This window comes from Pseudonaja textilis, chromosome 17 (assembly GCF_049901715.1).
Source record: "Pseudonaja textilis isolate UNSWEBS1 chromosome 17, rPseTex1.2, whole genome shotgun sequence".
Classification (NCBI taxonomy): domain Eukaryota; kingdom Metazoa; phylum Chordata; class Lepidosauria; order Squamata; family Elapidae; genus Pseudonaja; species Pseudonaja textilis.
In genome coordinates, this window is record NC_142006.1 from 7,770,135 (window position 1) to 7,784,661 (window position 14,527).

The window sequence follows — 14,527 nt, forward strand, 5'->3', positions numbered from 1 at the left end:
TGGTTGTATTTGCACAGTACAGCTGACCCCTACTCAGACTTTACAAGTCGCACTAATGTGGCTGCAACGTCTCTAACTGATCCTTGTGGCATAGGTTGCGTGAAGGAAAGCAGGCAAAAGTTTATGAAAAAGGTATTTTACTCTGCCTGCTTGGAGGAAGGGAGGGAAGGAAGGAAGGAGGGAGGGAAGAAAAGAAAGAAAGAAAGGAGAGAGAAAGAAGGAGGGAAGGAGGGAAGGAAGGAAGGAAGGAAGGAGAAAGAAAGAGGGGGGGAGGGAGGAAAGCTATAGTACAATAAGAAAATAGAAGAAAGTAGAAAAAAGAGCAAGATATACAGGAAGATATAACAGCAAAAAAGAAGTCACTTCCGATATTCTTCACAGCAGTTATAAGCGCAATTATATTTTAACCTGTCTCTCCGAAGTTACATCACGACTCTCTTCTTTCCATAATCTATCCCATCTAATCATCAAAACCATAAATCACAGCTTCATTTTTCACAAAAGCAAATCCATAAGGGATTTCCAATCACCAATAAATGCAGATATGTTGCCCTTTCCCTAATCCGAGAAGTCAGTTTATCCATCTCAGGAAATGCTACAAGTTCTCTCCATTTCACTAACTAGTCCTCCATAGTGGGCCATGTCAAATGTTTTCATTCCACTTGACTCTGCAAAATAATAATAATCAAAATGTTTGGAAAAGCGAGTGATAACAATGCAGTTGTTAGCTCAAAAAATACAGCAGCTCCAATCAGATTAATGAAACCAGCCCACCAGAAATGGCACTAAGAAACAACATTTTTAAAAAAATGAAGAATAGAAAATAAAAAGAATACAAAGCAAGCAAAGGCATTTTAAAAAATCTTCACTGACACATTAAGAAACAAACATGGATATTTGATCCAAGAAGAATTACTGTTAACCTTTGAGGTGATATGGGATAAATAAGATGCCAGGGGAAAAAAATTCTACAAGTTGTTCACAGTTTGTTAGCAGAGAGTTCTGAAACTTTAATCTTATCTTTATTATTATTGTTCTTCCTGTTGACTATGTTGTCATTAATATAGTTAGGATATAGATGACAGGTTAGTACTGTGCAAATGGATTTGGTGGTTTAAAATCTTTCAGCCTTGTTTTGCAAGTGGGGGGGGAGAGAAATTAATGTTGTAGTCATATATTAATCAGTATTCAACTAGGGGTGATAACGTGTGTATAAGTGTTAGGTTTTTTTTTCTTTTTCAAAGCACTTTTTTAATCTCAAGCTTGTTTTTGTGTTCTTTTCTGTTTGCTTTTTCTATTTTTGAATTTTTTTTGGAGTTTTGTATTTTTATTTTTTTTTAATAAAATAAAACATTTGAAAGAAAGAAAGAGAAAGAAAGAAAGAAGCCCACCATAGAGAGAATTGCCTTCCAAGCTAAGTTGAATGCATATTCAGAAATATTTCCCGGGAGGTGTAGCTACTTCATCAAAAAAGATATTGGACAGGTCTGGCCATGAACCAGAAGTTCTTACAAAAAGGCCTGTTCAATTATAGAAAACTCTAGATAGTCAGCTGAAAAGGATGCCAGCAGAAAGACTGCACTGAACTTCTGAGCTAAAAAATAAAGCCGCATTAAAGCACAACTTCACGCCTCTTTCCAGTTATTAAAAGAAAATCCTTCTTGACAAGGGGGAAAACTATCACAAGCAGCTTTGTTTTCATTTGTACCACAAGCAGTATCAACCCAAGATGTGTGAACGTTTCCTCTGCATATTTAACTCGGCGTACAAATTAGGTACCCTATTATTTTTTCAGCAGGTTTTTTCCCCCCGATTCCTCTTTATCTTTCTTTAAAAAAAACAACAACATTAGTGACACTGCCAGGAACAAAAACCTTCCTAGAAGGACACAAAAGGAAAACAGGAAAGGAAGAAGACACAAGTTCTCCGTTACACCGCACCGAACGTTGGTCAACGTAAGGGAAAAGATTAAATTCAGCTTCTCGGTGTGTATATGCATACACAGTGTGCTTTAACACACCATAAAACCGTGCGATAAGGCTCTATAAAACTTGTTTTTAATTTTACTCTGAACTCTATCAAGCATATCGTATACAAGCCTTGGAAAAAAAGAGAGGGGAAGGAGGGGGGAAAAGAGAGAATTGTGTGAAAAGTAATTTTGCATAATCAGTACATGCCATCTGGAACAATTAAATGATTTCTATAGAACTATGAGGATCAGTCATATCTGCTTATTAAAGATCAGAAATTATACAAGTCATAAATCCTCAAAAAAACTACATGTGCTCTCGCCTGTCAACGCTGTTTTAACTTCAGATGCTGAAGTATGCACGATTAAGGCTGAGAAAAAAAAGAGAGAGAGATTAATATATGCAAATTACATCGAGCATTTAAAATCCCCAGCAACTGTCTCGGGTTTTTCCTGTCCTTATTGCTGCATTTATGTTTTATTCATCCTTCCGCGCAACTCACCTGTCATTTCATAAGCTATAATATTATGGGGGTATTATTAAACAGCATAAAGCCCCTGTTTTAATTGGAAAGCTTCATTGCATTTTCCAATTATTTGGACTAAATTAAAAGCAGATGTACATAGTTTAATAAGGAGTCTAATATCAGTTCCGGGAAATCAAAATTCACCGCCATTGTGGCGTTGCAATACTTTTACAAAGTGTACTCCATTTTGAAGGAGATTGTAGGCATGTTACTCCCCCCCCCCCTTCTTCTTTCTTTCTTTGGAAAAAAAAATCACTCCCAGCAATCTGTTAATTGTCATCCTGTTAATAACTGTTTAAATATCCAACTGGCATAGGAGCATCCTATTCATAAAAGAACAGAGAAAGAAAACAGCTAGCTGAGCAGAAGCAAAGCTACATTCTTAATAAGACATTTTGCTACATCTGGAACATGATATTCACACCGGTGGGGATAATTAACCAAGCACGGAATTGCAGATTGGGGGAGTGAAGAAAGAACTTTATTCCAGAACTGATTAGTTGCGTTGAACTATTTCCTTCTCCCATGCAAACGAACGAGGAAGAATTGCGGATTTTTTTTAAAGAACTCTCAGGCTCCATGTAAAAATCTTTAGTACAAAACATGCACATTCTGAGAGCTACTTAGATGCCAAGTCAAGTGGCCGCATCAAACAATGGAATATATAATTGCAGGAAAATATTTGTGGCTCAGAGCTGAAATGAGGAGTCCTTGGTGCTCTCTGAGCTTGGTGGTTTTCTTGAAGATGTTTCATTATCAAACTGGGTAATATCATCAGTGCTAGAAGGGAGTGGGATTTGTGGAGAGGAGGAGAAGGGGAAGAGGGAGGAAGGGAAGGAGGGTGGTTTCTTGCAGATGTTTCATTACCAAATTAGGTAACACTGATGATGTTACCTCATTTGGTAATAAAACATCTGCAAGAAAACCACCAAGCTCAGAAAGCAACACGGACCCTTCATTTCAACCCTGAACTATAAATATTTTCCTTTAATGTATATAATCCATTGTCTTGGCATCTAAGTAGCTCTCATATTTTGTACTAAATATTTTTGTATGGAGCCTAAGAGTTCTTAAAAATAAAAAAGCCAACAATGCTTCGTTGTTTGTTTGCATGGGAGAAGAAAATCGTTCAACACAACTCATCAATTCTGGAATATAAAGTTCTTTCTTCACTCCTAAGTTCTTTTGCTTGGCTCCATGAGAACCTTCTCAATCTTCTCCTAAGATTGGACTACCAGCAAGATTTCCACTAGAAGAAGACAACAGAGATTGCTAATCAATGCTATGAGTTCTTGGGGTAATAAAGACTTTAGTTCTTTTGCTTTGTCTCATGAAAATCCCCTCAGTCTTTTCCTAAGACTAAGAAGAATCTGCCAGGAGAAGACAACAGACTTTACTAACCAACGCTAAGATTTCCTGAGGCTAATAAAGACCTACAATCTAGCTTGCCTTCAATAAAATCACCCTAAAGTGTGCAAATACGGCTAGAGTGGGATTACAAAACAGCAGGGATGTAGTAAAAGAGGAATTCAGCAACAAACATCACAACCTTATCATAAGGCGGCAAAAACTGTATTCCCCAGCAAAGCTAAAGGGAATTATTTTGCAGCAAATTAAAGCAACAGCATTCCTTCCCGCTCCAAAATTATCCATGTTAATAAAGGTAGTTTACTGGGCCGTATGAACTATTTAATTATCTTTGAAAAGTGAATGGTGTGTGAGGGGTGGATAATGAATCAAAACAATAGTTCTGGGATGAAAAGACATGACTAAGCGTTGATTAAATTGTCTTTCCCCATCGAAGGCAGATAAAAGCTTTATTAAAAAAAAAAAACGGAGGCAATTGAAGTCCACATAATATCGTGGCAGGAAGCATATGGCTGTTTGGTGGGGGAGGCCAACACAAGAAGAAGAAGGGGGGGGGGAAATGGCACAATAGGGATGGAAAGAGAATCGAAGAATTTTGGCATCCCTCCTTTTCAAGGGAAGTGATTCTACCCACCCCTCCATTCAGAGTGGCACCTGAGCTCATTAATCAATGCCAACGTATTTCTATAGACTCAAAAGTCAGAAAAAGCTATTGCCCAAAACATCAGCTGGGTGTTGGGTTTTCCGTGCCAAGGGCTATCTTGGAATTTGAGCCTTGCTTTTTTAAATTATTATTATTAATGTTTGGCCTGGTCGCGCACTCTCTCAAAGCTTGAGTTGCCCATTTACATCATGAAAGAGAGAAATATGATTACCTCATAATAGCTTGGAAGTCCATCAAGAGATCAAACATGGTTGAGATTTCATCACTGTTTGTTGAACTAACTCCACCACCCAAACATTGCAAACTAAGATCTCCTGTCCAATCCATAAGGAAGAGGTGATACCTCTTTATAGGAATTCATTACAGGAATTCATCAAACATCAGTCAAGGAAGCTTAGAGCCTTAGCAGAAGTCTTCACACAGCACACTTAAGCCACCACCTAGTTTTACCGCATTTTTTTTTAAATGCACACCACTTTTTACATTCATAAATGGGCAATTTGAAATCCCCCAGTGAGAACACTTATTAATTTATATGTTTCATTAACTTTTCCGGAGGACAGCCGCTCCAGTGGACTTTGGCCAGCTTACAAAATCCAAATATACAATTAGAAGAGATAAAAACCTAAAAGACATAAAATGGAACATGCACAGATAGCCACAATTATAACTCTCATAAGTAGACCATTTTATACCAGCCCTGTAAGAGTGAGGCCATCCTAAAGGAGATTGAGGTTCATGGGTTGACATCACCACATTGCTGATATCTAGAGAGGACCTCACAAAGGAGGTCAAAAGAAGAGATGTACTGTCAACAACCTTCTCTCGTCCTGGATCATGCTGGTCTTCAACCAACATCCTTTACATGGTTAAGGAATTAGCCCATTGCCTGGCTTGGAGAACACACTGATGTGACCAAACCGATCAGGATTGCACCAGCTCCAGGCTTAGAATTAAGAGGAGCTGAAGTCCCTAGCTCCTGAACTGAAGACAGTTTAGCATTTACATTCACTAAGTTATAGGAGATGACCACGCTGAGCCTGAGGGAGGGGTCAAACATGTCATCAATCTTCAATCCTCTGGCACTCACAAGTGATCTAAGTCCAGCCCATCTTGAATTCCATTGACTACCACCAGTTTGCTTTGACTGTTAGTAGTTCAGATTCTTGTGGAAATCATTCGTGTATCATTAGTAGTTCAGATTCTTTTGAACCACCTTGACTCCTGATTTCCCACAGAGTGAACACAAACACTAAGTTTGTGACCTTCTTAGTTAATTGTGTAAGAATCATGGTTAAAAATCCCAGCACCTCCAAGCAGCATGATCAGGGGCTCCTGACCTGAAGAGAGCGAGGCTACCTGATCTCACAGATCCCTTCTGATTTTGCAGCCGGGTGATCTGGAAGCCCGCAATCCTGAAAACAGCTGCACTGTCAGCAGAGAGCTAAGTCCTTAATGCCATAAAACATCAGACGGTGCCAAGCAAGAGAAGGAGGGAAGGGAAAAGAACAAGGAGCAGTTCACACCAGCGAACAAAAGAGCTCAGCCTGGCATGGCTCATTGTCTAATAGACAACAGTGAGAGAAATCTCCCCAATAATTAGCTCCTTTCGCAGCAAACTGACAGATTCTTTCTTTGTTGAGCTAATGTACGGGGGTCTCGTGCTCTTTATAGGCAAGGCAGCTTACACATTAAACTTTGGCTTTCTGTACATTCCCTTTTTTAAGTCCTTCTCTGGGGACAGACAACTGTCCAGATGAGGGACATCAGTCAAGGACCCATGTCTGGTAGTGCTGAACCAGGATTTGAGCCAGGACGACTTGGAAATCAGGTCTACAACCGTATTTAACGCACCGAATTCGCCTTCTGAGTACAAACATGGTTTCTTCCACGGGGCACCCTCAGTGCTAGAAGGGAGTGGGGTTACCTGACAGCGAAAGCCACTTGTAAATAATCAGACAACCTTGGAAATATGTGGAAGACATTTGGGGTAAATTATTGTGGTTTCCTCAAACAGTTTTGAAAGGGTTTTTTTGTGTGTGTGGTTCATCTTAAGTTTCCCCATCAGGAGAAGACGAATATATCCATTGCCTTCTGGGTCCTTGCTGCTGTCTGAACTTGGTGGTTTTCTTACAGACATTTCATGAACCTGCTAGGTAACATCGTCAGTGCTGGAAGGAACTGTCTATAAACAGAGAGCAAATCTCACTCCTTTCTAGCCCTGATGATATTACCTAGCTGGATCGTGAAATTTCTGCAAGAAAATCACCAAAGTCAGACAGCACCAAGGATCCCACAGCCTTCCTCCTCCTCCTCCTCCTCTCCATATACCCCACTTCCTTGTAGCACTGATGATACTACCTAGTGGGGTGATGAAATACCTGCAAGAAAACAACCAAGCTCAGAGAGCACCAAAGACCCCACGCCTTCTACCTGCTCCTAATCTTGGCACTGAGAAACCCAAAATATATGACCCACGTAAATTAAGGATGTCACCATATACCATAACTATCAAGTTTGATGACTGGCCAAACACATCAGAGAGAAATAGATCAGATACAAGCAACAGCTTGCTAATCTGATGAAATCCAACACCTGCTACAGTTTTATTATGCAAGACTCTACAACGGCTTCTACAAATACAAACCTGAAGACACAGATTCTCCCTCACCTGAATATTGAAGTCAGCCTTGTAAAAGAGGTGGACAGAAGTTTCTGTAATATTTTCCTCCATTGCTGAGTACATTTACACCTAAGCTCCCTTCTTTTAATTCGTAAATGATCCCAACCAGCCAGGGAAACTAGGTGTCTCTTAAGAGGATCCTGCACTGGTGATTCTTGGTATAATTTAGAATTTGAATTGCATTGGAATTTGCACTGGCCAGGAATGAAGGAAAGAACTGAGCCAAGAAAGAAAAAAAAAAGGAAAGATGGATTGGGACAGCACTGCCAAAACCTCTCGCAACAAAACAAAGAAGAGTTTAACTCGGCTCCGGTAACGTATGATTTGCCCATAAGTCTTACCAAAGCCTTTTGTGGATAGATGAAACATCTTGCAACCCAAGCATTTCACGCCAAAGCATTTTTTCCCCTCCTCTTTTGGGGTTTTGGAAGCAAAACCAACTTTTCTCCCTCCGGGAGCCATTAACATATTGTCTTGGAACACGCTGTTTATTAACTTCACACACACACACACACACACACCCAAAGCTGCCAAGGTATTAAAAAGCTCATCCATTCACTCTGAAACTTTTGATGGAATACCTGCACTCCTCAAACTGACATTCTTATAGGAAGGGTAAGGTTTGGGATTTAGTAGCGCAACAATGCAAGGCCCACTGAAGTAAATACAGCAAGAAAAAGTAAGCTTAAAGATGTTACAGTTTAACGACAAACCCCATTATTTTACTCGTGTTTAATTTGAAAGACAATGAATTGATAAACAAACAAGAGTATGCCAAGGAAATTTAGATAGTTTCTACATCCTACTGATATCAAAGGGAAGAGATACCCAATAGCTAGATTTTTGCCCATTGAAATAAACTGGAAAGTCATTGATTTAACTCTCAACAAATCTTGTTGATTATGGAGCATGCTTATAAATGAATATTAAAGTGTGTTGTGATTTTCTCCACCCCATATTTAACAATAAAGAGGAACAGACAGAACATAATTCTGTCTCCATCATCTTCACAAATAAGGGGACTATTCTGCTGTCTTTCAACCAGCACACCCAATTTTTTAAATTAAACCTTCAATGTGAAGAACATTCTTTGAAACACTTCTGATTTTTAAAAGAAAAATTTTAAAATAATATTAAAGAAAGAAAGATTGTTCTAGTATTCTTGAATGAGGAGAAAGATCCACAGAATTCAAATATTTAGACCACACTGTTAAGATTCTAGAAGGGGTGAAGTTTTGAGATAAACATTAAAGAGAGATCCAACCTGGAGCTAAGGATACATTTCCTGGCAGAGGGAATAATTTATCAGTGGAACTCCTTGCCACCAGAAGCTGTGGATGCTCTATCACTGGAGGTTTTTAGGAAAAGACTAGACAGCCATTTGTCCAAAATGGTAGAAGGAACCCTGCCTTGGACAGGGGTTGGACTATAAGACCCCCAAGGCTTGTGCGGGGGGGTTGGACTACATGACCTATAAGGTCTCTTCCAACTCTGATTATCTGTTATCTGTTAGGTTCATTCCAGCTCTAGGACCATGTTTCAAGGGATGAAACTTGCTTCATCATACAAATTCAATTCTTCATCCAAAATCGACCATCTTTATTCTTCTTATGCTTGCCAGTATTTGTGGCTAAGTCTACATTACTCTCACTTAATCAAACCTAACCCAGTAGGGCTGGAAGCACACAACGACACTCTTTCCACCAAAAATTACTATTTTAGAAGATAGAAGAATTCTCTAACTAACAGAGAGCCATCGATGGGAATTCTAAGTCTTGAAGTGGGGCAACAATGAAAGAACTGATATGAAGGGATAATTGGAGGGATCTGGGGTCATGCCATATTATAATCCAGTAAAACTGCTGCGCAATGGGAAACATTTCAATTAATTCACCATATGACTTTATTTGTTATGGCTGCCTATCTTATATCGAACCATTCTAGAAAGCTCACAAGGAAGCCCCCGCCCCCCAAAAAACAGCAATTAAAAAAACAATCACAAAGGCGGAAGCAACAATTAATTCGTAAAATTTAAATTCTCCATGTTTCCAAAATCTCCAGATGTGTCTGATTAAGACACTAACACAAGGACAAGATGGCATATAATATGGGCGAGAGGGAAAAAAAAGCTATTTATCCTTGAAAGGGAGAAAAAAATATATTTGTACTTGCATTTTATCATACCTTGACAAAATCATGGAAAACCTCAAAGACCAGAGATGATTAAAAAAAAAAAAACCTTGAGGAATATATATATATATAAAATTTTGAATTAATCAACTCAAGTTTAAGTTGATTAATCTACCAATTACCCTGATGAAGGGGCCGGTTCTGTCCCATCCTGTTACGAGGGCAAAATTTAAGGGCCGTTTCTCTTGCGAAGGAAATAAAGATGCCATTGACGCCAGGTTCATTTTAATAATACATGCTGCGCGCTGCGCCCACCGTCTGCAAAAATGGAAAGCAGAAACACACAGACGCACGCACTGCACACACACACACACATCTCGACACCTCGGTGCTGCAGCTTATTGTTCCTTAAGTGACGGAAGGTTTAATCAAGAAAACAGGCCATCCATCACATGAAACCAGGCAGGCTGTGTGAGTCTGACAGCCTGCACATGGCTTTATACGGTGGGAAAACCTCGCCACCTGTTAGCCACTAACCTTTTACACAAGGATCCGAAATACAAGCTTTGTCCCCTTCCCTGTCCCTGATGAGATTCTTCTTTATGTTGGCACTGTCCCCCTGTTATTGGCAGGGACAGACGGCGGAGAACGATGGCTGTTTATGCGCCACCGTCAACAATTTATGCCTCCTTAAAGTGACTTATTCCTCCTTCTGACTTCCGTTATTAGAAATCATCTCCTCCTCCTCCTCCGTTGCAGCAGCCTGTCCTCCTTCTGTGCTTTAGGGATGTTATCAGAATAAGAGTCGGTATGGGACCTTGGAGGTCTTCTAGTCCAACCCCCTGCTTGGGTCCTTGGGTAAAAATCATTCCTGCCCTGTCTCTCTCCTTCTTGGACTTCTCTCTGGTTGCCCTTGTAGTTCTGACTCAACACCACCCTTCAGAAGAAGCCATGAAAGGTGTGGATGAAGGACTTCTTTCTGGAACTGGGTATGTCTGGTCAGAACTAGGGGAGACATGATAGCAGTCTTCCAATATCTCAGGGGCTGCCCCAAAGAAGAGGAAGTCAAGCTATTATACAAAGCACCAAGAAGGCAGGACGAGGAACAATTGGTGGAAACTAACCAAGGGGAGAAGCAAGCTGGAATTAAGCTTCCTGACAGGGAGAACAATTAATTAATCAGTGGAACAGAAATTGTGGGTGCTCCATCACTGGTGGTTTTCAAAAAGAGATTGGACATCCATTTGTCTGGAAGGATACAGTGTCTCCTGCTTGAGCAAGGGGTTGGACTAGAAGACCTCCAAGGCCCCTTCCAACTCTGCTATTTCTATTTCTATTCTAATAACCGTTCAAAGTTGCAACGGCACTGAAAAAAGTGACTTATGCCCGTTTCCCACCCTTACGACGGTTGCAGCAATCTCCATGGTCAGGTGGTCCAAATTCAGAGGCTTGGCAACTGGCATGTCTTTATGACAGTTGCAGTATTTCCCCCTTTGTGACCTTCTGACAAGCAAAGTCCACGGAGAAGCCAGGTTCACTTTAACGAATCATGTTAGTGACTGAACAATCGAAGTGATTCGCTTCACAACGGTCGTCGTCAGGTCGTGAAGTGGCCCAAAATTCACTGAGCGGCAGTCTTGCTTAGCAACGGAAAGCTTGCGGTTGTAAGTTCAGGGCTACCTGCCTAAAGCAACATCATGTAATTTTAGCACATGTAGCTATGGTTGTAAAGGTCTGTGAGTTCTTCTTGGCCCAAAGTGAGGGAGCTACGTAGAGCTAAAAGCTCTTATAAAGCAAGGAGATTTGTCTCTTACCTGAAATGGCATATAAATTAGAGTGCTGGTACTCAAAATCTGGACGAGTGCCGTGCCCTTTCCCTCGGAAACTGGCAGGAAGCGTCAACGATATATGTCTAAAGAGAAGAGACCAAAGAACATATTTCTACTTCCAAGAACAACAACCCAAGTTAGGGAGGCAGGGATACTCATGGAGATTGGTTTCGTCTTGCCTAGCTGGATGGCCAGTCACTCTCTTTCTGCCCTAGGAAAGAGGCAAGGGCAAACCCAGATCTTGCCAAGAAAACGGCAAGGATTAGTCCAGGCAACACCCGAGAACTGGACACTAGTGAATGGAAAAAACAGTGGCAAAGTTGGGTTATCCAGCTTAAGTAGGAGAGGACTTGACTTGACCATAATAGAACCAGTTTGGCCTAGTGGTTGGCACCAGACTAGAAAGCAGGAGGCTGTGAGTTCTAGTCCTGCCTTAGACAAAGAAAGCTAGGTGGGCGATTTGGGGCTAATCACCAGGAGACTGTGAGTTCTAGTCCTGTCAGATATGAAAGCTGGCTGGGTGACAGTGAATTCTAGTCCCATCTTAGGCATGAAAGCCAGCTGGGTGACTTTGAGCCAGTTCTTCTACTACACAGAGTTATTGTTGTGGGGAAAATAAGAGGAGGAAGGTGTGTCGGATATGTTTATCACTTTATTTGTAAAAATAATAAAGGCGAGATACAAACAAACAATCTTAAATCTGCCCTAATCGCTGGCATGAATTGACTTTATACCAATACAAGCATCAGCCAGATATGGATCCTAAACTCATTATTGCTGCCAGCCAAAACCACAACTATGTTTCCTGCTGGCGTATTTTTTTTTCCCCAAATCCACATTTTATAATCATTTTAAACTATAAACAGGGAACTTCCTCCCTCTCTCTCTCTCTCTCTTGTACATGTACATAAATGTGCCACTCAGAAACCCCAAACAACCTAATTTATTGGGAAGCAAAAGATTAATACAACCCCCAAGTTCCTTGAACGCACACTGTTAAACGCCAACAGCTTGGCAGCATATGGCAAATCAATTACTACTTTCAATTTTGAAATTCATATTCACACACGCACGGTTTTTTTTTTTTTTAATAAATAAATAACAGCCCTCCGAACAAAAGTGGAGAAGACGGAAGAGAGAAAGAAATGGTGAGCAAGAGGGAAGAACAATTGGGAAACAATAATGGAGCCGAGATGAACGGAGGCTGCTAGAATTTGGAATATAATTAATCATCGTTTCCAGCAGCCCTATTGATATAAAAGAGAGAGTTTGGGAGGCTTAATTCAGTGGGGAAAGGTTAGCAAGGCCATTCTGGAGAAATGTTTATCCCCCCAAAAATTGTTTTGCATTTAAGTGGGGGAATAAAACAGGCAAAGACAAGTAAAGCCCAGAATTGCATCATTTCAGAGCTCAAAGTGTTGAATCCTGCTCAACTCTACATGCGCTAAGGTCCAAGCTGGGGTAACTGAAATCTTGCGTGGATGAGGCTCAATGTTAACACAGCAAGAGCTTGATTTAACAGACTAGTCAGACAGAAATGTCTGTTAAATCTGAAAAAGAATCCTTAGCCTGATTTAACTACCAAGCAAAATTCTTTTGATTCCCCCCCACAGCTTTTTGTAATATTAAAAGATATTAAAAGATAAACATGGATGACAAATGGATACAGATGGACAGAATGGAGAAACTTATTTATCACTATGATTCTATTTTTATTCTGCCTTTTATTTCTATTTCTAGATAGATAGATAGATAGATAGACAGATAGATAGGAAGATAGAAAAATAGAAAAATAGATGGATGGATACAGATGGATAGAAGAATAGAGAAATGTATTTATTACTTCTATTTTTATTCTGCTTTTTATTACTATTTATTTTTATTTCTAAATAAAAAATAAATATTTCTATTTAGATAGGTAGGTAGGTAAGTAGGTATTTAAGTAGGTAAGGTAGGTAGGTAAACATGGATGACAAATGGATACAGATAGATAGAAGGGAGAGAGTAATATAGAGAGATAAACACACATAGCCAATGAACTCCAGAAAATAATAGCACCAAAGTCTATGACCAACCTAATTTTATGCCTCATATTTTTTTTGTGTGTGTCGATTGTTCAGTGAACCAATTGTTCACTACGGGCCTGTTTTACCCAAAAAAAAAACCCACGCAGGTTTACCACAAAAATATTTCACCCCTGAGGTAAATATGTGGCCAGGTGAGCCTGGGATGCTGCCAACTAAGAGCTAACGAGCATCCAACATGCAGTCCTGTGACCTGTGGGGGGAGGGGCGGTGGCAGTTGGTCCGAAGTCCCTCAGGGAGGTCCGTCAGAAATTTGAACCGGCCATAAGTCGAAGAACTAACTGTATTTTTGACACACACACCCTTTTTTTGGTGGGGGGTGAGGGGGACATATCATGCACCAAATCCGGCCTCAACTTCCCTTCCTTTCTTCTTAAGAGCTTTCTGGATTTCTTGCTGCCTTTGGGGCACTCAAAGATTTTTTTGGCGGTGTGGAGAGGAGGGTCAGATTTGAAGGAGAGATTAAGAGAAAAAAAGGCAGATATTTTAAAAATAAAATAAAAAGGGAAAAGGCAATGCCTTTTAACGAGGAACAATAAAAAAAGCCAGTCTCTCTGGAGCCATAATTAGAGGGAATTAATTGAAGTTGTGTTTTGACACCGTTGCCGAATGCGCCGGCGATGCATGACGACTCCGCCCGCTACACGCTGCTGCCTGAAGGGGGGGGGAGAGCGGAGCAGGGGGCAAAAGCACAGTGGAGGACTGCACGCACGCACGCACGCACACACACACACACCCCGCTGCCACTTGCAATGTGTGGCATGTCGGTATCCGGCTATTCCCTCCTGCCCTACTCGAGCGAGTAGACGAAGTTCGCCCTGAAAAGATATTAACAATTAATTACTAGGACTTGGGAGAGAATCTTGGGGGGGGGGGGGGGGAGGAGGGGGGAGAGCACAGGGAGGGGCAGCTCATTAATATGAGCAAATGCCAATTAATTCTCCTTGAGCAACGCATCCGTCCCCTTTGCCCCCCCTGCCATCAGTGTTCAAATGACAGCACAGGAAAAAGGGTTTATTAAAGAGGAAGAAGAGAAATAATGTCTCTCTCTGTGTGTGCGTGTGTTTATATTTGTGTGGGGTTTTTTGTGTGGGTCTGTGCAAGAGGGTGGGTGTTCTCCTCTCCGTAAATTGTGTGTGTGTGTGTGGGGGGGGGAAACAGCCTTGGAGACCAGGGTTAAGGGACGACAAAGAAGAAACGATCTCGCCCGGTTTTCTGGTTACTTCCAGACAAAATGGAAGCTGCCCGATTTTTGGATTCCGTTGCTCGCCTA

At 40.8% G+C, this 14,527-nt stretch overlaps 1 protein-coding gene across 3 annotated transcripts in view; it reads right to left on the bottom strand.

Annotated features, from left to right (window-relative positions):
• MVB12B (multivesicular body subunit 12B) overlaps positions 1 to 14,527 on the bottom strand; it is a 46,055-nt gene that overhangs the window by 14,620 nt on the left and 16,908 nt on the right. For all 3 annotated transcript variants that reach the window (XM_026712441.2, XM_026712442.2, XM_087914633.1), the window contains exon 7: positions 11,156 to 11,253. In XM_026712441.2, coding sequence (XP_026568226.1) covers positions 11,156 to 11,253 — 98 coding nt within the window. The remainder of the gene's footprint in view (positions 1 to 11,155; positions 11,254 to 14,527) is intronic.